At 42.8% G+C, this 26,416-nt stretch overlaps 1 protein-coding gene across 1 annotated transcript in view; it reads left to right on the top strand.

Moving 5' to 3' along the window:
- DNER (delta/notch like EGF repeat containing) overlaps positions 1 to 26,416 on the top strand; it is a 267,700-nt gene that overhangs the window by 88,752 nt on the left and 152,532 nt on the right. Inside the window, exons 2-4 of the mRNA XM_036997832.2 lie at positions 21,418 to 21,726; positions 23,940 to 24,034; positions 26,190 to 26,356. Of these exons, the coding sequence (XP_036853727.2) occupies positions 21,418 to 21,726; positions 23,940 to 24,034; positions 26,190 to 26,356 (571 nt within the window). The remainder of the gene's footprint in view (positions 1 to 21,417; positions 21,727 to 23,939; positions 24,035 to 26,189; positions 26,357 to 26,416) is intronic.

The raw sequence follows: 26,416 nt of genomic DNA on the forward strand, positions 1-26,416 counted from the left end.
GCTTGCCTCGTAGTGACTAGGAGAAATTCCCTTCCGGCCATCAGTGTCACGGTGCAGGGATGCGCCTGGAGAAACCCTGCACTTTGTCCCCTAGGGAACCATTCTAAAGCCTTGCACTGGACCATCAGGAAATGCTGCATAGCGGGCAAGTGTCGCTGACCATCCTGTCCCATTGAAGATGAGGGCGGCGGGCCCTGTGCTCCTCCTTTCCTGCTTGTTTAAACCACTTCCTTTGGCTTGGAACTGAGCGATAGATGTGGCCGTGTCACCAGCCGTGCAGGAAGAGCCGATGCGCTCAGACCCGGTGAGGTGCGGAAGCTGCGTGGGCCCCCTGCCTGCACTCGCTGTGACGCCCGGAAGCAGCTCCCGGTGACCCTCGGCGAAAGTACCTTCCTCAGAAAGGGCTGCCACTTTCTCGGGAATGTTTCTGAGGTTTCCATTCTGCTCTCACAGAGCAGCAGCTCTCCTGATGTTCAGGGGAATCGAAAAGAACGTCAGGAACGTTTCCAGCAAGGGGAGCATAAGCTGTAAGAGGGGTGAGAAGCCGGTTTGAGATCCGTGTCTAAAGAATGACCAGCACGTGGCGCCTCTCTAGATGGCTGGGACATGATTTTGATGGGACAGTCCTGTGTGATTCTTAGGTGCCACTCCAAGAAGGAGGCTTTGTAATCAGTGTTACCGCTGGTCCTGATCATAATAGATGAAGCCTTGACTGTATGTGCATGCAGACGGTTTGACTTCAAGTGACTGTATCTTGGGTGACGGGAGGTAAATACAGCTTCATGGAATCGTTTAGAATCACGTTACATTGTGCATTTGACTTCACCAGTCAGCCGTGAGGAAAGTGGGGACTGGTCTCCCGATGTTGTCGAAGAGGAAACTGTAACTCAGAGTCGCTGCCTGGTTAGCAGGGGCTGCGGGGCTGGTGCCAGGCCCTGAGTCCAGGCCCGGCTCTGTCTGCCTCGCCTTCTCTGGCTTAGGGATGACCCCAGGCTCGCCCCCAGAGAACCTCAAGGAAGTCTTTTGGGCCTGCAGGGCTACCTCCAGTGGCCCAAGAAATTGTGACTCTAATGAAACGTCCCTAGGAGAGTCTGGAAGGAGGTGAGGGAGGAAGACGAGTCCAGGCCGGGAGCGGACTGAGAGGGCGGCGCTCTTGCTGGCTGGGCAGTGCCCTTGGGAGAGGCTGGGTAAGGGAAATGCCAACATTCCGTCTAGTGTGTTTCATGTGTTTTTCAGATTATCTTGAATTCCCAGATACTCATCTTCAAGTATAAGTTGCAAACTCCTTTTAGTGCCAAACAAAATTTTGCTTTGCTCCTTTCTTGCTGTGTCTATGCCATAGAGTCCTGCAGTTAGCAGGCATAATTAGGAATTTTGGGCTCAGCAGTTGGGAAGAGTGGCTGATACGAAGACAAATGATATTTGAATGAGTAGTATGTGTAGTGATTTATTTCTGAATGTGTGCATAGATTGTCCTAGTTCAAACAGTCCTTTGGAAAGGTGAAGGATTAAAAGAGGAAAAATAAGCAGTAAACTTGGTAGCTCCTTACTTTTTTTGGAAAGGTAAAATATAGTAAAAACAACCTGGGTTTGATTCTATGCTGTATCATATATTAAGCCTGTGGTGTGTATTAACTTCTCTGAGTCTCAGATATCTCATCTGTAATGGAGTTGATAATATTTGCCTAGCAGGATTATTTTTAGGCTTTGAAATAAGTTTGCAGCACTCAGCAGTGCTGCAGAACACTCCCCCCGTATATGAGAACTGCTATTAACTTTATTTTCTATACAATACAATTCGCTGAGTGGGTCATGGCTCATAAACTGAGTGTGATGTGACTATAATTCAGGTGATTTGCCTCTTTTGCAGTCATATACGTGAATACTTGGTTTTGATTTTTGCAATAGAATGCACTAATTATTGCCAAACTACTAAAAAGGCTACTCTAGTAATTGGTAATGCTGTTTGGATTTTATTTCTTCCCTTTCCCAAAAAAAGTCTGTTTTTGGAAGTGATGTTTATAGAATGAACTGGCTATTCAGTCTATATTGTATTCAGCAAGTTCAGGTTTTTTTTTTGTTTGCCGGAAAATCGTCCGTGCAAAGCTGGAGACAATAGATCCTGGTAACTGGGTCTCATGTCAGCATTTTGCAATGCAAATGTAAGGAAGACACAAATGTGACTGGATTTTAAATAGAGCCAAGGCATTGTTTTATTCTAGAAAGTCACTTGCTCTTTCATCTTAAATATGCAAACACATATTTTAGTCTAAAATAATTTTGTATATTAGATAAGATTCTTGCTTTATAGCACACAGTATATAATGTGTAGCTTGGGACACTTTAAACTTTCTTTAGTTCACCCAATTCCTCCCATATGTGCATAGATGTGATAATGAGCATAAATTACCCGAGTCCTTTATAGAATTATCCACAAGATCTAGAGATTAGCACAGAAGAGCAAAGATAACTGGTTTGGAGCCTCATGCCTAATATTGGTTGAAATGGAATCGCTGAGCATATTGGTGCTGGCAACCCCCATCTCCGGGCCATTCTTGCAAAGTGCAAAGGAGAGTGAGTCCAGAATGTTCCATCAGCTCTGGGCACACAGCTAGGTTGCTGGAGCCACAGACCTGCAACCTTCAGCAGAGCAGCTTGCTTAGCAAACACCCTTCATGGACAACTGGGTCATCCTGAATCCAGATTCTGATGATGTTTTATTCCTAGAACCCCGATCTTCTTGACCTCAGGCACCGCGCTGGCTGTGGCTTGCCCTAACAGACACCTTTTCCTTAAGATAAATCTCTCTCAGGGCCAGTTTGTTCCTGTTAGCAGTTAGGCTTCCGTCAGGGGCCTGCAGGGCATCAAAAATGCCAGTAACATCTGAACCCCAACAATGGAGAGTTCAGGTCTTCCTGACCTGGCAAGTGGGTGTATATATATATATATACACACACATATATATATATATGGGCAACCAGGACCCCCAACTCTTCTGACCAGACTCCTGTATCTGAGACTCAGATTGTCCCTGAGAATTTTCTTTGAGGTCCCCCAAAGAAAAATGTTACCCCATTTCAGATATGGAACAGGTGAGGTGTTGAGAAGTCACTTTAACTCCCCAAGGAGTAAGAAGTATTATGTGGCTGTGCTGGGGTTTGCACCTAATCGTGGGAACTCTGTAGTGCAGCTGACTTCTTTTTGGCACTGATGTATGACTTACCCACATTGTCATCGATCAGCTGCCAAAATGTAAGAATGACAGGATAGCAAAAAAGGCAGGTTAGTGATGCAAAGTTTTCACAGTCATTACCTGCGTGGTGAAGCAAGGGCCTCAAATGGGCCTATCAGTCTGTAGACTGTGTGACTGGCCACCTGGGTTATTTATGTTTCCTGCCAACACACCTTGGAGGAAGGGGTGGTGGGGACAGGTTCAGGGAACTGGGTTTGAACTGTACTTTATCACTTAGGGACCCTGCAGATCTGTGTAACCTCGTAAGTCCTTGGTTTGCTTCTCTATAAATGGGGTTGAACCCTTCTGGCCTGCCTGCCTCTCAAGGGACGTCTCAGAGCCGTGTCAGTTGTGTCCCTTGCCTACCCACTTGATTTCAGCATTGATCAGTAAGCTTGTTCTCTCTGTGGTCGGCATACTGCTCTCCTGAACTTTCAGCCATTTGGCCTCCTTGGGAGATGAAGACTAATGGGCAGCTGAGCTTCCAGATTGTTGAGCTTTTACGGTTTTAAGTGACAGCACTTTGCAAATTTGCTTTTTATGAAAGTCATTTATAAAGCAGCACACATGATGAAGAGCTTTCTGTGTAGCACCTTGCAACAGCCATTTGCATATAAGCTAGAGCTCCCCAAACTTTCTTGGTTCCTGGTGGCCTTATAGAGTCACAATAAATTTTTACAGCATCTTATACCTCAAATAAAGAGCTAATGGTTCCATTTATGAAGTAATGTTAAAGGAAAATCAGAGCTGGATAGGAGTTAAAGTGGTAAAGGCAGACTTTATTTAGGAAAATTGCAATAGGGGAAAAGAGATTTCTGTATAGAACTGGGCCCAATTCTGAATACAATGAGAACAAGTGGGGATTTATAGCCAGGGAGCAGGTAGGGGTGAGTGATGGAAAATTAGGAGTAGGAAATATCAGGGATAAGAGGGGACTGTGGCTAAGCCAACTTCTTAGGATTCTTGCTGAAGGCAGGCCAGGGCGATCAGACATCACCTGGGGGTTGGTGGAAAGTGAGGAACCCGATTAGATACTGAAGTTGATCAGATATGGAGGGTGGGGGATTCTAAGCTGACTTAGCAGGATTTTGACCCAAACTGGACAAGGCAGATGGGAATACCAATTGATAAAGGGCACACATCCTTCATGTTTATTTCTAGAATTTGTGCTTGGTTTATTGGCTGCGGCATATTCCAAAGTCTGGAACTTTGCATCATCAAAGCAAACAGTACCAGCTCACAATTTTAATAATTTTAACCTGAACAGAACTGCAAGCACAAACAACTTTTAAAAGAATCGTCTATACAATTATGCAATTATTTTCATTCCTTTTAGTGGTTTTTCAAAATGGGTTGATTTTTCTCATGAAACTTATTTGAGACAATTTCATGTTCTGAATATTTCTGGCTGTTGCACTGAATCAGTGATGTAAGTCTCGGGGTGGAGAACATAGTAAAAATATTTCCAGACATTACTTCTGCCTCATTGGGGAGCTCTACAATTATTTACCTTTTAAAATTAAAACTATAAAAAGTCGATTGTATAATCCATGCAAGAAAATTGCCATTGTCTTTTCCTGTATTAGGTGATCCAGATAAGCCACCATGTGTGACACTGTTGGTATGTTTGAGAGTTTGTCATCTGCGTCCCTCCACCAGCCCTGTGGGGACAGAGGTTCTGCTGATTCCCACATGGGGTTCAGGAGTCAGCAAATTTTTTTGCAAAGTCCAGACAGTAAATATTTTTGGCTTTGGGGGCCACATGGTTTCTGTTAAGATTGCTCTGCTGATACAGAGAGACAGCAGCCAAACAATAAGTAAATGAAAAATTGTGGTTGTGTCCCAATAAAACTTTATTGATGGACACTGAAATTGGCATCTCATATAATTTTCACATGAAGTGAAAGATTAATCTTTGGATTTTGTCAGCATTTTACAAATGTAATAATCATTCTTACAGGCTGTATACAGACACAGGTGGTGGGCCAGATTTGGCACGGGGCCACAGTGTGCTGACCTCTGCACTAGAGTGATTGCTGGCATGCAGAAGGTGCTCAAGAAATACTTTTTCAATGATGAAGACCACATTTAAAATTTTTATTGTAAAACATTTCAAACATACAGAAAATAATATAATTAGCATCTATCATTGAGATTCAACAAACATTATTCTGTCATATTTGCTTTCAGATTTTTAAATAAAACAGCCATTTATTTTAAAGCCCACTTCCCACCTCCACTCCCTTACTCCTCCCTGGTCCCATTTCCTTCCCTCTCTATGCAGAAATAATTGTTATTCTGAGTTGGTATACAAGTGTTTCGTGTTTTTGTATCTTTACATGCAAGGTACATAAAAGAGACATACTGTGCATATTCTTTTGTACTTTGCTTTTCCCCCCTCTCTCACTATTGTGTTTTGTCTGTGGCTATCAGATGTAACTCTAGTTCATTCATTTAAATTTTCATGTTATTTAATATATTCATCTTCTATTTTATGAGTCTTACTCAAGAGATTCTTTCCAACCTTGATGTCGTAAAGATAATCTCCTATATTTTCATCTAGAGCAGGAATCTGCAAACTTTTTCTGTGGAGGACCAGAGAGTAAATATTTTTGGCTTTTCCAGCCACTCCTTTGTTGCAAATACTTGACTCTGTGAAAGCAGCAATTGACAATATGGGTATGACTGTGTTCCAATAAAACTTTATTTATGAAATCAGGTGATGGGCCAGATTTTGTCTATGAGTGGTAGTTTACAGATCACCGATTTAAAAGTTTTGAGGTTATATTTTGAACATTATGATACAAAATCCACCTGAAATTCATTTTTGTATGAGTATGTATGGCATGAGTTGAATATTTATTTTAGCCACAGGGATCACTATTATTTAAGTACCACTTACTAAATAGTTTACTGATTTTTAATGCTTTTCCTGTCATATACCAAGTTTCTTTATATGGCATATCTCTGTGCTCTATTTTCTGATACAAAATTCCATTTGTCTATCCTTATGCAAGTACTATATATACTGTTACAATGATTACACCTCTACATAAAATTTTCTACCTCATGGGGAAAATATGTTCTTATTTTTCTTCAAATTATCTTGCAAATACTTGGTCTTTTCCAATTCTATTTGAGTTTTTGGATCAATAAATTAGGAGCTAAAAATAGGATTTTACTTGGCATTCTGTCTTTCTGTCTTGATTAGCATTCATGGCCGAGTTGATGATACATGGACGAGTCACTCTGATTCTCTGAGCCTCAGATGACCTGCACACAAGAATACTGCATAGGGCTAGAGTGAAGATGAAACGAGTTAACTCATGGCAAGCAGTGGGAACTGTGCCATGTAGAGTGTCAGCACTCAGAAATCTCAGCTACTACCAGCTAAAAGTAGTCTTTGGCAGACCCTTATCAAAGGTATCAACAGTTAATCAGGTCAGTTAATCAAAGAAGTTAATTTAAATGGGGAATCATAAAAAAGTCTCAAATATACTATAAGTATCTTATTTTATCTTAAAATATGTAACTGTATTTATGCACCAGGGGAAAAGGGTTTTGTTGACTCCACTCAAAGTTCCACATGTTGATGGTGGTAAGTTTCCACCTGTGGTTGGTAATTTTGTATTGTGAGCTCATCGGGATAACTGTGTGTGTATGTGCGTGTGTGTGTCTCACGTGCTCTGTGCTGTGAAAGTGGCACTCCTTGGCACTCCTTCACGCTACTGGTCCTGGACAAGTTTTTTATGTTCATTTCTTGGCTTAGGATTTCCACATCAAGGGGATGTCAATCATATGGGACATTCACATGAGCAGTTTTGATTACTCATGGCTACTCTTTTTCCATTTAAAGACCTTGGAGAGATGTCAGTTTTTCTGCTGTTTCCCTAGAAGTCCTGATGGTAGATTTATATCCAGTGCCTGCCCCCACCACCTATTTTTTAAACAGGTTAGCTTTAAGAGTCTATGTGTGTGCTGAGTTGTTCCCCTCCTTCTCCTGGACTTAGGGCCACATTTCCCATCCCTGTGTGATTTCTAGAACACAGCCCCCCAGCCCTTGGGTCTTATTTCCAGGTCCATAACCTCTGTGGTCAGTGTACTGTCACCTACTAATGGCTGTGTCATGAGCGCTCTTATCGTTTCTGAAACTTGAGGGGTCTGCTTCTCTCTTTCCCACTCCTGCCCCTTTTAAAGCTCACCTTTGAATTAAAGCATTTTCTATTGTATCTAGTATTGCGTGGTTTTAGCTGGAGAAAGGCCTGCCCATCAGGCCAGTCTGTTAAAATAAAGTCATGAATAATCAAATTTTCCATCAATAAAGCTTTTTTTTTTCTGGGTGCTTACAGCATTTACATATGCTGAAAAGAAAAGCCATGATGTCTATGCTCTTTATACACAGAAGGTAGCTCACGTAGTCCCAGTCGGCAAGCATTACATGGGATTGGTTTCATCAACATTCTAAAACAGTTCAGAAGAATGCTCTGGGCTCAAAAATTAATTTGCTGAAAACTCCTTAATTCAACATGGTTGTGCTTTACTGACAATTTTCTAACCCTTCTAATTTCATACCTTCTTTGGAAATGCTAAATATTTGTGTTTTAAAAGTGATAATTTGGGTGATCAGTATTGTAGAGTACCTCTAAGCTGCAGAACCTCTGTTGTACTGCTCCTGTGGACAAAATTACACAGGTGCCACCTCTCTGCTGATGTAAGGTTCAGCTTGTCATGGTGAGGGAAGCCTCTCTGTGTCTGAAAAGACAAGGCACGGAAGTGCAGCTAGAATGTTCTCTTTTCTGCTTCCCTGTAGAGCTGTCCCATGTCCACAAGGCTGCAAAATTAAGGTGAGGCAGTTTTCTTTATTTCATCACTCCACTTCCTGCCCTGCCTCCTAGGTGGCAGAGACTTCAGTCTCTGTCACCGACCATCCTTGTTTCTGTGATTCACAGCCCATGGCTGTTTCTAGTTGGTGGGGCTTTTGTGGATGACCTATTCCACTCACAGCCCTGTTTTTCTTTTCCTTTATTACTTTGCTTTTGCTTCTTCTTTTATAACTTTGAAAGTCCTGTCAGCTTCCTCATGGGAAAAAAACCCTGGCCTTTTAGGTGATGTTGTGCTAGATAATCAGAGAGCTGCTTTCTGGCCATGTTACGAGATGATTGATCCGAGCATGCATGCAATTTGGGAGTCTCTTGCTTTCGTTGATTTAAAAACAATTGGTACAGGATATCCAGGGCCTGCCCCTTTGGTGGCATGAATTTTATTATTTTCCTTTTTAGCTTTTATTTTAGTGAAGCTGCTGATATAGAGCCAGCTGGTTCCAGAAGGCTTATCTTCAGGTAAATGAGATTGGACAACATGAAGACTTTAGATTTATCTGCAGAGCCACTGATTCTTATCCTTGTCTTCGGGAGCAGATGGGTATTAAAATGAGAGCAGCTGTTTCCATGTAAGGTTAGAAAAACTGAAAAATGAGCAGAGGGAATTTTTGTGCCTGCAGAGAGAAAAACACACATCAAAGTAGTCAGGAGCCAGGCAGGTACACAAGCATAGAAGCACTTTACAGCTTAAAAAAAAAGCCTTTCCCATTAAGGTGACCTTGGTTTTTCTGCTCTTTTACCTGGTTTCACAGACATCCACAGGGTTCTCTCCTAACTTGTCTTAAGGAACTTGGGTTACCAAGCCTAGCAGGTGTGGGATACCCTGACTGGTGGGAAATGCTCTGAGTGAAGAATGTTCTAAAAGAAGTCAATGCCCTCTTTGTTTCAGACAATAAATACTGATTGAGGGCCCACTATGTGCCTGGTTTTGCAGCTTCCTGCTGCTCCATATAGGTGTCATTTGTCATCTACATCTATTTTAAAAGGTAAAGAACTGATCACATTTTAACATTTGCACTACCTTTGAGGTCCCAACAAGAGTTAAAAGGCTCTTTTGAAAGTGGGAGACTGACTGGAATCTCCATCCTGGTTTAATGTGTTTCGCTGGCTTCCTGAAGCTTCCAGGATGGAGGCCAAACCATGGGGATAACACAGAGGCCACTGTATCCTGACACCTGCTGACTGCTCTCGCCCCCGTGGCCTCGTGTGGCCACTGGGCTGCAGGAGCGTCTCTGGAACCTGGGAGCCCTCACAGTGTCTACCCTCTGGGAGAAGAGTCTCATGGTCACTTTTGGGCAAAGGCAAGTTAGTTGATGATGGTGGCCTTTGCCAGCAGCGCCAGGGCTCTTTCAGGAAGGGGAGCTCTCTGTCAGAAACTCTCAGAGTCGGGGTGCAGCTGACACTGCCCCTGACCAGACACTTCCCCCAAGGCCTCCTGCCAAGGACAGCTGCCTGCCTGCCTCACTCAAGTTGTGCTACTGGTTACAGAGTTGGTAGACAGCAGACATTTCCTAGAAAATTAAAAAAAAAAAGAAGACATAAACAAAATATGCTGTTTTCACGTGACTGGTGGGAACTGTCACCCAGAAAGGCGTAGTCACAACTTTCTCATGTGTGGAGAGTCCAAGGCCAGAATTTAAAGACTTTAATGAACTAGCTTTTCCCAGGATAAGTCGCCTTCTCCTCCATCCTCTCTGACTGCCAGCTTGGCCTGTCTGGGTTGAATACCTGGGGCCCTTTCACCTCTGCTGTTTGCCTTTAGCGAAGGGCATGCCACTGTGTATACTTTGCTCTCTCCTAGTTTGTCTGCAGAGAGGAGCTCTGTTTTCCTGTGTTCTTTAGGCTCAGTCTTTGCTCTGCTGTACATTCCTGAAACTTGATCAGCGTGTGGTTCATAAAACAGATACTTGCTCTTAGAAGTTGTGTTTTCTTGGACAGTGCTTGTCTGAATGGGGTTGGAAGGAGATCTGATGTTCCACAGCCCTTCACCCTGCCCAGACCCTCCTAGGGCTCCATGTTCCGATGGGCCCTGTTCTCCTGGCCATGTCTTTAGGCCTCTCACGATCTCTCCGCAGAGCCCTCTGGGCAGGCGCCTCCTCTCCCTGAGCTGACTGAGCTTGACTCAGATTCTTTCAGGTCTGATGAGCTGCCCAAGGTTTGGGGTCTGTTTTACCTGAAGCCACAGCTGAATGGACCAAGATTCCCCCATCCCACCGTGTCCTGAGTGGTGTCCCAGCCTCGGATATGGCCAACATCCCTTCTCACCTGGATAACTGCAGTGGTTTCCGAATACATCCAGTCTCCAGGTCGACCCCCTCAAATGCACCATCCCATTGTTGCTAGAAGGCTTTTTCTAAAACATTTCATCTGTCATATTTTTGCTTCAAATTCTTACCTCCACAGTGAAAGTCAGACTCCTTAGCATCCCATGCTATGAACTGATCTTCACCTTTTTTTAGCAAATCTCCTTTTCAAACTCCCTGACACGTTTCCTTGGATAACTCTTCTTTCCTTGGATAGCTCCTCCTTGACCCTTGAGACGTACATTACACAGGAAGACTTCTTGAATGCCCTGGTGAGTTCAGTACCCCACTCCCTGTGTGTCGTAGCATATCTCCTGGCTCTGATTTCACTGTGATAAAGTCATGGTCTATTCACCTGTTATCCCATTAACCACAAATTCTGGGGCATGAGCTATCCACCTGTATTTCTAGATATGTTGCCAAACTTTTTTCATAATGGCTATACCGATCATGTGAGATTTCTTCCTTCATATCATTGCTAAATATACATATCATCATTATTTTGAAAAATTAAACTTTATTTGAGGGAAGAAAATTCTAAACTTCACATCATAATTCCTATGATTGGCATGCTAAAAATTAGGATCTTCACTATGCTGGGTATAGTTTTTTGGGTGTGTTGGATGACGGCACAACTGACTGAACGGGAAAACTCAGCACAAATTAAGGATAAGTAGGCTGTTAAAGGTGGGGCTTGTTTTTAACTGCTTCATGGTTCAAATAAACCAATGTGCACATATGGTAGGTATTTAAAAAACAATTTTAAAGAATATATGTTTTCTGTATGTGATATATATAACGCATGCAGAAAAGTGCACAAAACAAACGCGCACAGCTCAATGTGTTATAAAACTATCAGCTGTGTAATTACTACCAAGGTCAAGGTAAGACGGGGCCCTCCAGACTCTTCCTGATGCCCACCTCTCCCTTCTCCCCAAAGGTAACCACTCTCCTGATTTCTGGGTTTAGTTTTGCTGTTTGTAATCATCGAAAACAATATTGTATCTGAGGAACTCATTCATATTGTTGTGTGAGGCGATAGCTCTTTTTCATGGCTGTATAGTATTCTTCGGTATGATACACTAGAATTTACTTAAATATTCTATTCTTAATTGCTATGTGAGTGGTTTCCCCTTGTTGATGATTATGAATAGTGACACTGTGCATGCTTTGTGTATGTCTCTTTGTGTTCATGTACTTGCTTTTCTATTAGGCATGTATCTAGGGATGGATTTCTGGGTCAGAGAATAAATATTCATTCAACCGCATTACATAATGCCCAATGCTTTCCAAAGCAGTTGTACAATCTATCTCCCACCACCAATTTATTCTTCCTCCTCATTAACACCTGACCTTGTCGGTGTTTTGATTTTAATTTGCCTCTCTCTGAAGTTCAAGAACTTTGTTATATTTATTGGCCACTTGGATATCATTTTTTGTGACGTGCCTGTTCAAGTTTCTTGCCCATTTTTCTTTGGAGTTGTCTCCCCACTCACTGCTGCCTTCATTAATGTAAAGAGTTCTTTTAATAGAAATGAGGGTTTGGGATTTACAATACATGTAATTTTGTGGTTTACATATATTGCAGATATCCTCATTCTATAACTTGCATTTCAGCTTATTGGTGTGTTTAATAAGATGAAGTTAGTAATTCTGCTGTAGTACAAATCATTAATATTTTTTCTTCATACTTAGCGCTTTGTGTCCTGTTTATTAAGTATTTATTTATTCCAAAGCCATGGAGATAATTCTTTTCTGTTACTGTTCTGAAACTTTATTTTTTTTTGCATTTCATTTTAGATTTATAATCCTCTTGCAATTTATTTTTGTGTATGGTGTGAGGGAGGAGTCAAGCTTATTTTTTTCCTCCTATGGATATCAATTTATTGAAAAGACTATATTTATTGCACTACCTTATTCTGAAAATGAAGTACCCATATGTGATCATACTAGTTCTTGACTCTCTATTACATTTTTCCAATTACTGTAGCTTCAGTGGTCCTGATTTCTTATAGAACAAGTCTACCCACATGGTTAATTATTCAAGACTGTGACTGGGCTATTTGGAGCCATTTTACAAATGAACAACAAAAAAACCACTTGTGATTTTTGTTGCAGTTACATTGAATCTGTAGATCACTTTGGGGAAAATATGAATCTTTGTAATATTGAGTTTTCTAAACCATGACTGGAATCTCCCACCATTTATAATGAGTTTGTTAATTTTTATCAATACTATTTCACTATTTCACAGTCCTCTTTGTTGAGGCCATCTACTTATTTCATTTAATTAATTAATTAATTTTTTAAATTTCATTTCATTTAGGTATTTGAAGTTTTTTGATATACTGTAAACAGCACCTTTAAAAATTTTTATTTTTTGTTTTTGGCACATGGAAGTGGAGTTTTTTTTTTAATTTTGGCCTTATATCTAGCAAACTTTCTGAAGTTCCATATTCTAGTAATTTATCTACATATAGTATGTGAATCATGACAGTTTTTTTTCTATTCCATGCTTACACCTTCTTTTTATTCTTGCCTCTCTGCACTATCTAGGACCTTTAGTGCAGTGTTCAGTGGAAGTGGTGAGAGCAAATATCCTATACTTCGTTCTCAATTTCAGAGAGAAACTTTTCAGCACTTCAGCACTTCACTAAAGATTTTGTTATTTTTTTTGTAGGTACTCTTAATCAGATTAAAGAAGTTCCCTTCAGTTCCTAGTTTTCTAAAAGTCTTAAGCCTGAGTGGATGTTGACTTTAATAAAATATTTTTTCTGCATCAGTTGAGATGATCATATGCTCTTCATAGGAAATTTAATTCCCAGAGGGCTTCAGGCTGCTTCTTCTGAGTAGGCAGAGAGAGAGAGAGAGATGTTGACGTATTTCCTGTATTCATGGCTTTGCTGTTTTGTAAAATGAGTTTGCTAGCGTGTATGAGTGTCTCTGATGAGATGCATAACAAGAAATGTATGCACTGGAATTGTTTTGTAAGTTTCTGGTTCAAGAAATTTGTCTTTGAACAATTAAAAGGGAAAGGAGGGAAAAAAGGCATTTCATTTGTGGCTGGCATGCCTATGCTGATAAATGCGGCTGAGTGTTGACCCTTAGAATTTAGGGACTGTGGAAACCAAAGGACAGAGGGCTTGCCAGGTTTTCGAAGATTTATTTAATTCTTGTTACATGTGCAACTGAGCAGGGCTTACAGATTCATAAGTATAACTATTGACCCTGTGTGTTAGAATTAAGCAAAAGTAGAGCAGTGGCAGGATAATTTCCAAATGTAGCATGAAATTAATTAGGAAAAAGTAGGAAAATAATTAGACACATAGTAGTTTATTTTTAATGGATTCCTTTCATAGTCAGAAGTTTGAGTTCTGCTTGTAACTGCCTTTTAACCTACTCACAGATATGACTCAGTCCACATGCAAACATCAGGACAGGCTGATTTCAAGAAAGTCAACTCAGAATTGAAGGGAAAAATGGACTTCCCAGATAAGTATTAGAATAATTTTTCAAGTGGGTCTAGAGTCTTTAATATAGAAGTAAAGAAATATCCAAACATGGAGATGTGTATTTCACTAAGATATGTAGTTCTTGATTCAGTAAAGTGAATGGGCATTTTTGTTGTTTAGATTTGGGAAAATAAATGAATGGGATGCATTTCTTGGCCAAGTCTGCTACTGGCATGAGCACTATAGTGATTTTCCCCCCAACATCTTTGTACCTAGTGGGTAAGCAGTTGGTGTTGGAATATAATTGAGATCGTCACTGAACAAAGTAGGAAAAATTCATTTTTGAGACAAAAATACTGTGACAGTTGGACCCCAACAGTGTTCGTTTTTCAGCATGAAGATGACATTTCTGTAACCAGTGTAATTCCTGTTTTGGGCGGAGAAACACAATGTTAGGAACTGAAAGTATGTTAGAGCCATCTAGTCCCATCCCTTCCTTGGGTCTTAGGAAATGTCCTTGCCTGCCTAACCTCACCCACAAGTGGGAGTAGAACCCTACTTTCTCTACTGTATCACATAGCAATTGCTTCTTACCATTTTCCCAGAAACCCTAACCTTCAAGTTCTGGAGTCATCTTTGTTGCGATCTCACCCTCCCAGTTGGCAAAGGTAGACACTGCCAGCTACTGTGAGGCCCCTTGGGCTGTGAGGCTCTTCCCCACCCATCTTCCTCCAGTGTTCCCCCATTTCCATGTGTAGCCTCTGCAGTGGGCTGTCCGTCATCCATCTCCATTAGGTTCGTTTGGTGGGTGGGAGGGCAGGGGGAGAATTCCCATGTCTCTTCAGTGAAGGAAAGGTGGGAGTATGATCCTTTATTGTGGTATTGCTTCATGGGAGATTATCTACATAAACATTCCTTTCACAGTGCCAAGATTTATCCTGCCACATTCTCATACATAATTATGATTAAAAGATTGGTCCCTTCTCTGCCTTAAGTTGTATTGCAAAATGTCCTTCTGTTATGTAATTACTTGGTGCTGCTAGCCCAGCAAGGGAGTTGGAGGGGATTAAAAATAGATGTAATTGCTATCAACTTTATAATGACCTTCTTCAAGCTTGTCTTCCTTGAAGTTTTACCAAATGAGCTACTTACCTGCTTTCTTCCTTTTGTGAACCTAAACTCAGTGTTGTCTAGATGAGGTCTTGGCAAACTAAAGGGCCAGGTAACAAATATTGTGTAGGATTTATGGGCCAGATAGTTTCTGCATCAATTACTCAACAGCTGGTGTAGTGTAAAAGCAGTCAAACATAAACAGATGGCAATGGCCATATTCCAATAAAACTTTATTTGCAAAAACAAACTGGATTTGGCCTGTGGTTGCACTTTGCCAACCCTTGATTTATCCCAACACACTCTAAATTTTGTCTTTGGGCCAGGTGCAACAGATCTTCTGGGCAGTGTTGAGAGATAAAGGTTTTGAGGCATCTCCCTCAGAGTTTTTGATTAACAGCTTGGGGTGGGGGAATCTGTATTTTAAAAAGTTCCTTGACTGATTCTGGTGCTCAGGCAAATGATTAAAACAATGGCCCCCCATTCTGCTTTTAAAAATGTGTGTGTGTACTTACACAAATAAATATATGACATTGTATTTTGTGTTGAAAATAATATAAAAAAATGAATGGCATGATTCTGTACAAATCGTTCTGCATGTTGTTTATTTCTTTGCCCTTTTTTGGAAGTGGCTCTCTTTTATTGATATCAAGGAATCTACGTAGGAATGGTTTAGTCCTTTATAACACATTGTTCATATTTTCCTCCATCACTTCACTGCCTGTTGACTTGACTTAGGGAGTCATGTGGATTTTTAAAACATTTTGATGGAGTAAAATGTATCAGTGTGTTTCTGTAAGACAGTGGTTCTGAGCTGGGGGTGATTTTGCCCCAGGAGACGTTTTTGGTTGTCACACTGTCATTGCCGGAGGGAGGAGTGGACGGCATCTGGTCAGCCGAGATGCTGCTGAGCTTCCTACAATGTGCAGGGCAAGTGCCCCAACACCCCAACAGAAAGCTGTCCATCCCAACAATCAGCAGTGCTGAGGCTGGGAAATCCTGCCCTAATTCTGTCTTTGCTTAGAAAGGCGCCGCTTCTTCCTATATACTGACATCTGTGTCGGAAGCTGTATTAAGAAATTCCTTCATTGATTTTTCTGCTTAGAAAAATTACTAAAACAATCTGCTTATTAATACCACACAAATTCCCCTCCGCTGTTTCTCTCCTGTGCCTACATCTCACTCCTCACTCCTCTGCGGGCGCCATGGGTCCCCGTGTCCCTTTGGTGGCGTGTGTGGCCTGGGCCCTGTACGGTGCTCCACCCACGCTTGCCGTGCTCCTCCGGGGCTTCCCTGGGGCGGGTTCCTCAGACACCCTTCCCGTTCCCCAGGACGCAGCCACCATGGAGCTTGGCGGTAAATGAGGAGGATGTGACCTCACGCTTGCCCCTCCAGGAGTTCTGAAAACAGTGTCAATAAAAGCTGAGCGTCCACCAGTAGTAGAATCCAAGATCCTAGAGCTGGAGGAAACCTTGAGACGCTCTCCCCCAGCTCCTCGCTTAATGCATGAGGGGGGTGTGTCCAGAGTGGGCAAGCGACTTGTCCAGAGCCTCTCGGCCGCCTGTGTAGATGGAGGCTGGCACACCGTAGCTCTGCCCAGTCAGCCCATTTTCCGTTAGAAAACTCCTTCCTGCTGCCTTTGGTTTGTTGAAAGCTGCCACTGTCACCTAAGAGACCAGCTCTGAGATCTGCCTGTGACCTGCTCATTTTAGACCTGCAGTTACCAAACCCATCCTCTCTCCCAGCATTGGGGACTTGACCTCAATCAAACACAGGGTCACGAGGATTGCCATGCATATAAGCAGGGTATGAATTGCCCACCAGACTGTTTGTGGGAGTCCAAGTTAATGTGTCTGACCCTTCATGGACTGGGAGCTTTTGAGGCCCAGGGCTGGGCTTTTATCATGTTCTTGACTTCTAGGTACCTATTTGGCCCATAAATTGTAGGCACTCCACCCGGTGCTTGATAAATGTTGCATGAATTTCTGGTCAGCCATATTGAGTAGGAATGAAGCTTCACAGATGCTCTAGACTTTTGCGAAAGGACCATTTGGGAAGGTAGTCACCTGTGCACCCCCTCAGGCCCCATCAGCCAGGTAATGCGGATGGTGTTCACATCACACTTTGCAGCCACCCTACCAGCTATGACTTACTGTATCTAATGACCCCGTAAATGGGCATCTCTTATACTTGTTTTAAGTTTGACGTCTCATCCTTCTATTTGTAAGATGCAAAGGGCATTAGAATCACCAAAAACATGAGCAGCAGACAGTTTAAGGGAGGAAAATGGGTCCTGGCTGAAATTCTGGCTTGGCAGGTGCTTCTGCTCTGGCCTGGCCTCCCATCTCACCCTGTGCACTCCCAGAATGCTCTTGGTTGCAGTATAAATTATTTGACATGGGTGAAAATTCTAAGATAAAATGTGAATAGTTGCAGATTAGTTCTATGTTGTGAAAAATTTGACTTAAATAGATGAATTCATATAATGTAGTAAACAGCATTTAATAAATGAGCTTGTTGGTATATTATGAACAAAAAAGCATTAACCCATGGGCTCTCTCTTTATTCTTTCCTACAGCTGATATTATAAAGACTTAATTATTTTCCCTCCCATCATTAGAAGCTAGAAAGTACAGTCAAGAAAATATCACCTGTTAAATTTTGAGAATCCCCCGCATCAGTTCTGTTAGTTATAATATTTTGCCTCATTTGCATTTTGGCAGTTGGGTTATTTCCTGCTTATATATTCAAATGTAATGGGATTCAAGGAGACTAGTGCCCTCTAGAACAGGACTGTTTTTCCTATGAGATGAAATACACATTCAAACTATAAAAAAGCTCAGCAAGTTGTATACAGGAAAACTGGACTTCCAATAAATATTTATGATGCCAGGATTTTGCTTAAAGGCTAATGATTGCATTTTATCTTATATTTTCTATTATGCAGTTGAAGCAGATTGGTTTTCTAAATGAAACCAGTCAGAAGTATTAGAGAATATGATGGCAGGTAGTTGTCATGGTTATTGAAACAACTAATAGGAATTAAGGAAGTAGCATTAATATGAAATGATTGTTTTAAAGAAGGGATTGATGACCTCATAGCGCACTTAATTCTGCTTTGTATCCCAGGGTGCGAGTGTGTGTGAGCACGTGCGTGTGCATGCTTCGTCACACTCACTATCTTGAATCCCTTTAGAAATCTGTCCTGTACGGTTGACAGTTTAACTTTTAGCTCTTACCTTCTTTGCTAGAATCATCTCTCCTGCCTTGCATGTCCTCATCCCGCATCTCATGTGCTGTCGTGCGTCCCCCTCATCCATGAAGGCGGCAGCACTTTCCGATGGCTTTGTGGGTCCCCCTCATGCTTTCCTTGCAGCCGTCATTCCCTCTGCTGGTGGGACTGGCTCCTGGGATGCTGAATTGGGCACTGCTGTGGGGACTGCTCTTTCCACCCAGCCTTATCCACCAGTACCCCAGTACTGCCCCTAGAGCACCAGCCTTCATGCCGTGGCTCAGCTAGGTGGTCTCCGAGGGCCACAGAAGATGGCTCGATGCACCAGAGCTGGGAGCCATCCGTGACCCCCAGCTGGCCCTCCCGCTTTCTGCCCCCATCAGGGCACGGGCTGCGTGGGCTGGTGCTGCCTTCCATCTTGGGTTGATAGACACTTTCCTCCTTTTACAGCTCATTTATAGTTATTTAAACCACTTTAAAAACATGACAGAGGGTACATCTAAGGTACTCCTTGACTTACGTTCTCAAGACCTGGAGCTGGGCCTTGGAGAATCCTAATTTCATTTGACATAGCAGTACACCTCACAGACTCTGGCAGCTGCTTACGTATGACAGCACTCATTCACTCATTCATTCATTCAGACACTATTTATTCAGCAGCTCCCATGGGTTGTAGCCAGAACTTTGGGCTGGAAGTCAGAAGATGTGGCATAGTCCTTGCTTTCTTTTGTAGTGAATGTAATGCATCATTCAATTCCTCTGCCCTTCTGTTTCCCAACAGTGATACGGGCTCTGAAAAACCTTTCTTCTCTATGTCAGGGTTGGTATGAGCACAAATGAGAAACTATATGGCAAGGTTCTTTGAGAATACTACTGGCCGTCTGAGGGGAAGCCATCAGTATCATGCCCGGTAGCCTTCACTGGGAGAGGGTGGACACCGGTGCTTTGAATTCCTCCTCTGGAGGAGGTGATGGCTCATGCTGCGTCTTGGCGACTTTCTGAGGGCCACCTGTCGCCAGCAGAGGGCTGTGGTGACAGAGCAGAAGTCGCGGTCTCTCCGGCCATCAGGTGATAGTTTCTGTCTTAAGAATGCCATTCTCTAAGCCGCACATTCGCGGTTTGGACTTCCAGAATTAATTTTTGTGATGATCTCTACAATGTGTTAAAATGATTTAAATGTATTTCTATGTTTTTAGGCATGTGTTAAACATCTTAATTTGCAGCTAGGTCAACCTAAGGCATTATAAAAGTTGATTTCAGAAGCATACTTAAGTGTTTGCTTTATCCTAGTTAATTTAATTCTTTTTCCTTCCCATCGAATAATTATTGAGGTGATACCCATTCCATGAAACTTTCCAAAAAATAAATCAGAAACGGGATAACAATATCATGACTAAACAAGCAATTCACCTCTGTCCCTCATCATGCACTGCTTTCCAAATACTGATCGATCTGTCTTTATTTTTTCAACATTTTAAAAAAGTCCCATCATGTTTTCTGTGTTCCTTAACATGCTGGAAATAGAGCTGTCAAACCATGGCAGATAAAGTCCCTGCATGCACAGATCTCATGTGCTTGTGAGAGAAGAAAACAGAGATTATTTAGATTTTTTAGTGAGGGAAGGCTTCCTGAGAAGGTGACATTTGAGTAGGGAACTTCATGAAATGAGGTAGAGAGTGATGCAAAGTCTGGGAGAAAATCATTCCAGGCAGAGGGCCCAGCAGGTGCAAAGGGCCTGAGGTGGGCATGACCTTGGCATAGTGCAGGGACAGAAAAGGCCAGGAGGGGAGAAAGCAGGGAAGGAGGAATATGTGTGGGAAGAGAGGACATCAGGGTGGGAAGGGGCCAGAACAGGGAGAGCTTTGTCTGCCCAGGAACAATCTGAGCTATACTTTGAGTTGACAAAGATTGTAAATATAGTAAATTACGTATGGTCTAAATATTCAGATACCAATCTATTTACTTTCAGCTGAGATTCTGTGAGAATCACCAAGTGATAGCAGAAAATGAACAATGTGGTATTTTGGAAGCTTTGTTTTATTCGATCCAAAATCCTTCAATATTCTTTAAGGAGTTTGTTGGAAATTGTCTGATGAGGGTAATTAATGAAAAAGTAGCTGCTTGACCATGCAGAATTTTGTTCATGAGTGTTTGTGTGTGAACTTATTCCAACAAGAGAAATGAGGGGGGGGGTATACCATTTTTCTGCAATCTGTTCTTTACTGAATACTATTTTATTATCTGCCCTGAGAAGTCAGGGTTACATCAGATAGAGGTCTAATTTTCTTTTATCACAGAAGCAAATGATAATTGAATGGGCACTGAGAACATGCCTGAACCCTTGAGCTGTCTTGAAAGAAGCCATGTGATAGCATCACATTGTTTTGTAGCATGCCTCGAAGTAATAACAAATTATTCAGAGGTCAGCAAAGGACTTAGAGAGAAACACTTTATTTAGAACATGAGCACAATTTAAAGACTTACAATTGAATTTTTATCTTCCATATCTGGCAGGGTTACATTGCTCTTTATCACCCTCCAAGATAATGAGGTAGAAACTTTCATAAGATTCTGCTTTATGTAAGTTGCCAGCACTTTATTTTTGCTAGCAATTGTCACGTAAGCTGCTGATTGTGGAAGACTTTCATTAAATAACATCCCCTTGAGAAGGGTTGTTCATCAGATGGGAAATTGGGAGGCATAGGTAAGCACATCTGTAAGGGAGATAAATAGGAAAGTCATTTCTCATGAGGAATCCTCACAGTGGTCCAGGACGTGAAAAAGGAGATTCCAGTCTAGACCCCCAGTATCATTTGTCATAACCGACAGCTACAAATGTCAAAGTTGGTATCTTCCTAATGAGCCTCAGTTTTAACTTTTTTTTTTGTATCATTAATATACAATTACATGAGCAACATTATGGTTACTAGACTCCCCTCACTATCAGTTTTAACTATTTTGCCTTAAAAAAATTCCTCTAAGTAATACACTCTTGAAATCAACTGTACAGAGGGGCTCGGGCCTGGGGAGGCTCCTCGCTGGGAGGGTTCAGGTGGGCCTGACCCCAGGCAGCTCCCCCCGCAGCACATGGTGAAGAACCTGTATCGCGCCCTTAGAGCAGCAGCTCTGAGACTTGCGGCTCATTTGCCAGTGATGGCATCGCTTTCCTTATGGGGGGATAATTGACCCATTTATGGTCTTGTTTCAGCTTGTTGTGGATCCTTGCGCCAGCAACCCATGCCACCATGGCCATTGCAGCAGCAGCCATGGCGATGGCTATGTCTGCATTTGCAACGAAGGCTCGGAAGGCTCGGAAGGCCCCAGCTGCGAGCAAGCGCGTCCCAGCCTCCCAGCCCCCGGCTGGACAGAGTCCACAGCACCCAGGCAGCTTCAGCCCATCCCTGCTACCCAGGAGCCTGATGTGATCCTGCCCCGCTCTCAGGCGACGGCGACCCTGCCAACTTGGCAGCCAAAAACCGGGCAGAAAGTTGTAGAAATGAAATGGGATCAAGTGGAGGTGAGAAGGTTTTATTACCCACATTTTTATGTAAGAAACCCATAAGGTTAAAATAGAATCCAGTGGTTCTAACATCAGCAATAACAATGGAAGACCTTTAAATTACCCATTGACCTCAACCATGTGTCTAATCTTACTGCCAGCTGCACTTGGGTGTAGGAAATCTCTACTGGTTACACTGATGAGATGTTTCCATTATGATAGCTTTGTGAGCATAAAAAGAGTAAGCAAGAAAAGAATATGAATGAAATTATTTTCTGGAATGATATCCATATACATTTCTGTGAGATCATCCTAGATATAAATGAACATGCCAGAGACCCTCCACTGTTGACCTTGTTTTCCTTCATGGAATATTATTTCCTTCATGGAATATTAACTGTCTGTTTGTTATCATGTAGGTTCTATTTTGGTACCTTCCAGGACTTTGAGGGGATTTAGAAAAAAGAAGCTGTGATGATTGCTTTTTAAAATATTTTGAGAATGCATTTAAGAAAGAAATTTCAGAGTTTATTTTGGCAATAGCAAATTCTGTGTTTTGAGTCTTGTCCAGTCTGGGTTTGGCTTGTATTTTCCAGTTCATCAAAAATCCCATTCTGAGGAATTTTCAGCAGACCTCCAAAAGTCAATGTAAAATATGAATTTGCTAGCTAGAAGAGCTGGGGAAAACATTCAAATCCTGACTTTGTGGTGACATCAGTAGTGTCCATTCCATATCTTATGTTTTATATGACATCCATATAGACCTGTGGTTGTATATTATTATAGGTTTTGTAGTGTAAATTAAAAAAAACCCCACATAGATCTTTGTGCACCATCTTTAGAATCAAAGATTATGTCTAGAAATTTCTGTTACTGTCACAAAAGAGGTAAGGCAGCATTTCCACTGACCCACTTTTTTTTTTCATTGTCGCACAATTTATAAAGGCCACATCAGACTGCAGGGCAGTGTTGTTAGCCAACCTAAAAAAGCTGTGAACTTGTTCTGATTTCAGACTTCTAATAAAAGCTTTGAAAGCTATGATTTTAATACCGCTTTGCTGAATGACTCATTTCTCCGCTGTGAACTAGAATGGGTTCCACGTTTAACAAGGATGTGTCCTTTAAAGAAAGTTTCTCCCCAAACAGCTATTGCAATCCATGTATTTAAAGACATGCTGTCCTACAATTGGTAAATGTTAACAAGAAATGCCTCATCTTCCTGTCACACAGTTATTTCTTAGCTGTTCAAGAAGTGGGTTGTCAGTACCAGAGGAAGTTGTGAAATTTTGAGCTTCTCTTTTTCGTGAAGTAATGGTGCTTTGGACACACAAGGCTATTTGGAGTCTTAGGGAACTGAACAGCTAACAGTTAGTTAGTTGCCTGTTTCACAGAGTTAACACACTGGACTCAATGTCTTTGAATGGCCACTCTGGGCTTTCTCTAGAGCATTTGACTTCTAGTGTTGGGTGCAGGTTGGAAAGTGCTGGGAATTTCTGTATTGTTCTCAATTCAGTGATGAGGGATATTTCTAATACCCTTTTGTTTTGACTCTCATGGGTGAGGACAGTGATCATGGCAGGAGGAATAAATGCATAAACTGGTTAAAAGCATCTCAAGTGGTCACCATATGCTTCTGATGAACACAAACCTTCTGCTCGTGAGCTCCTTTTTTGTGCCCATCTGTGTAATACTTTTGGGATGTGTCACTTAAAAAATGAAATGCAGTCCACAGGGGAGGAAAGGGCAGCTTCCAGCAAGCTGACCTTAGCGTATGCTCCTGAGACTCACGTCTGCAGAGTCAGGACCTTCTTGCCTATTGCTCATTTTAAGGCTCACCTCCTCAGTCCTTAGGGGCCATCTCCTTGTTCTGTAAGCATTTAGTCCTCGTCACCCCAGACTGGTTGTAGAGCAGAGGCTAATGGCTACTTGCTAAATAAAAGAGAACGGGGTGAATCCTGTGCCCTTCCCTGCAGCATCCTATTTATTGGTTTTTGCAACACAGGCATTGTCAGGGTGCTCTCAGGAAAGCTTTTGCGTTTCAGAAAGTCACATGGCCAAGCTGTCAATTTCCTCTGGGCTTAGAAGGTTTTGCTTGTCCTCTCTGGCCCCACCCCAGGCTCATCCAGAGGAACAGGGGGAGAGCAGCTCAGGGGGCTTTGCTTTGCAGTATTATCTAGTGTGGTTGTCAACACAACCACTTGTCTTCTTCTGTTCTTTTGTGTTTTTCCCAGGTGATCCCAGATATTGCCTGTGGGAATGCTAGCTCTAACAGCTCTGCCGGTGGCCGCCTGGTATCCTTTGAAGTGCCGCAGAACACCTCAGTCAAGTAAGAAAACTCTCAGTTGAAAATGTTTCAGATGGCACTGTGACCGTGTGCTGGGTGGCATCTGTCCATGCACCTGTTCCGTAACTGGTCAGTCAAGGGAGAATCCTGAGTGGAGTTTCATGTGTAGATGTGGCCTGTATCACTCAAAACCTAGAGGGAGCTAAATCAGGGAACATTCCAGTGAAGATGCAGTCAGGCTGGAGATGTGGGATTGTGGAAGTGGATGGGATGTGGATGAGTCAGTTGTGAGACGAGAAGCCCTGAGGTTTGATGAGATCCTTTTATCTCCCAAAGGATTTTTGCTCCCCAAATTCTTTGGCCTCCTATGATTTTAATGAGCCATTGATTAAATTCATATGAATAATTTGCCCCAAATTTAAAATCCAAACATTATACTTTTCCCTTTAAAAAACCCCAAGCATCTGAGAAGATAGTGTTTTGTTTTGTTTTAAGCTTAAGCTCTTCCAGCTTGCATACTGCCCTTGGTCAAGGGTGGGGACGGGGAAGCACAGAGGGAAGCAGCAGCGGGGGCTGGGCACCTGTGGGCGGCGGTGGCTGTACGCTGCTGGGCGTGGGGTGGGGCCGGCGTCTGAGCTCCCAGGCCTGTCTGGCAACCCACTGCCCGTCCATCCTCCTCTGTTGAGATGAACTGCCACCCCACCACCCTACCACCATGCAACCAAAGGGGCATTTGCTATCCAGTCTTCGAGGACTTTAGAAGATGGAGGGACATGTGACCCTGGTTAACCAGTGTGCTGCATGGGCTCCGTCATAAGGGGGCACTGGGCTCTGTAGGCCTTTTCCCTCTGTATGGGGTTATTTTTGCCCATCTTGCCTTTGAAGCAGTGGAGTCCCTGGACATGTCTGGGAGAGGGGCTCTGTTACATTGCCCCTGCATTGCCTGCCCTCGGCCTTGAGCTTACTCTGGTGGGGGAAAAGCCAGGATGGGCAGTGAGGTTTGGGCACAGGGAGAAAGGTGTGGCATCCGAGGCAGCTCCAAGTTCTACCAGTAGGGGGACCCCGGTCCTAAGGGTTTTATGGCTCATAATTCTGATGAAGCCCTGCCATCCAGAGCTGGTTTTCAGGGAAATAAGGACGATTAGTTCCCTTTCTGTTTATGACACTCTCCTAGCCCTTTCTTGTCTAGGGCACATTGTCTTAAGGCCTTTTGAATAGTTCTGATCTTCTATGCCTTTAAATGCTTTTTGGTTTTTATCCTCTCAAAAACCCTGAAATTCTCCAAGACCCTCTTATGCTGCAGAACTGGTCAGAAGCTGCAGCCTGGCTGTAGCTGAGTAGGATGGGAGTGCCATGATGTCTGGGTGCTCTGAATCCGCTTGTGAGGATTTTGGCCCTCATATTTCATTTATTCATGAATTCAGTCGTTCATCGAACCTTTATTGAGCACCTGGCTCCCTGCCATCCAGGGTGGAGACGCAGATCTCCGGGAGTGTGGAGGAAGGTGGGAAGATGGCCGGGGAAGCCTCAGAGAAGAGGTGGCATGTGGGCTCAGGTAGAGGAGGAGGCCGTGGCTGGCAGCTGGGACACAGCCTGCTTGGGGAGAGACAGCAGCTCCTCCTTGCGGGGGCCCTGTGCTGCAGGATGCAACGGCAGGATTTGAGGCTGAGACACAAACTGAGGCCAGGATTGGTTCGCCGTCTGTGGCATCTCATTCTGTGGCTTTTACCCTGAAAATGAGAAAAAGCCAGGGGAGACCTGAAGCCTGGGAGGTGACACAGTTTTGTTTACGTTGGCAGCCAGCTTAGGGGGCTGTTTTGGGAGGCATCACACGTTGATAAATTCAAACAGGACTCTTTAAATTGTGCAGATATGGAAGGATCTGTCTCTAAAAGAACTCAATATACCCCTTTATTATTGATTAAAATTATCACCCAGCGGTGAGTAATCTTCAATGATTTTGTGGTATATTTTTAAATCAATGGGTGGCAGGCGTTTCTCATGAATGTGGGACATGACTGCAGGAAGTGTGCATAAAGTGGGCGTTCATTTATGGATCCTTTAGATCATTTCATCAGGTTCCTGATGCCTTTGTGGATGTACGTGTCATCGTTATTTTTATTTTTAATGTGATGGGATGGTTTCAAGATGAATTTTTCTTAAAGGTACTTTTTGTTTACTTTATTCCTATTTTCAGAATTCGGCAGGATGCCACTGCTTCGCTGATCTTGCTGTGGAAGGTCACAGCCGCGGGGTTTCAGCAGTGCTCCCTGATAGACGGCCGGAGCATGACCCTGCTGCAGGCCCCCGGGGCTCTAGTCCTCTTGGAGGAGATGCTCGCCTTGGGGCCCAATCACTTCATCGGTGAGTTGAGAAAATCTACCCAATGCTACATCTGATTCACCCCAACCATGGTTGGATACT

This window comes from Manis javanica, chromosome 12, assembly GCF_040802235.1.
Source record: "Manis javanica isolate MJ-LG chromosome 12, MJ_LKY, whole genome shotgun sequence".
NCBI classification, from domain to species: domain Eukaryota; kingdom Metazoa; phylum Chordata; class Mammalia; order Pholidota; family Manidae; genus Manis; species Manis javanica.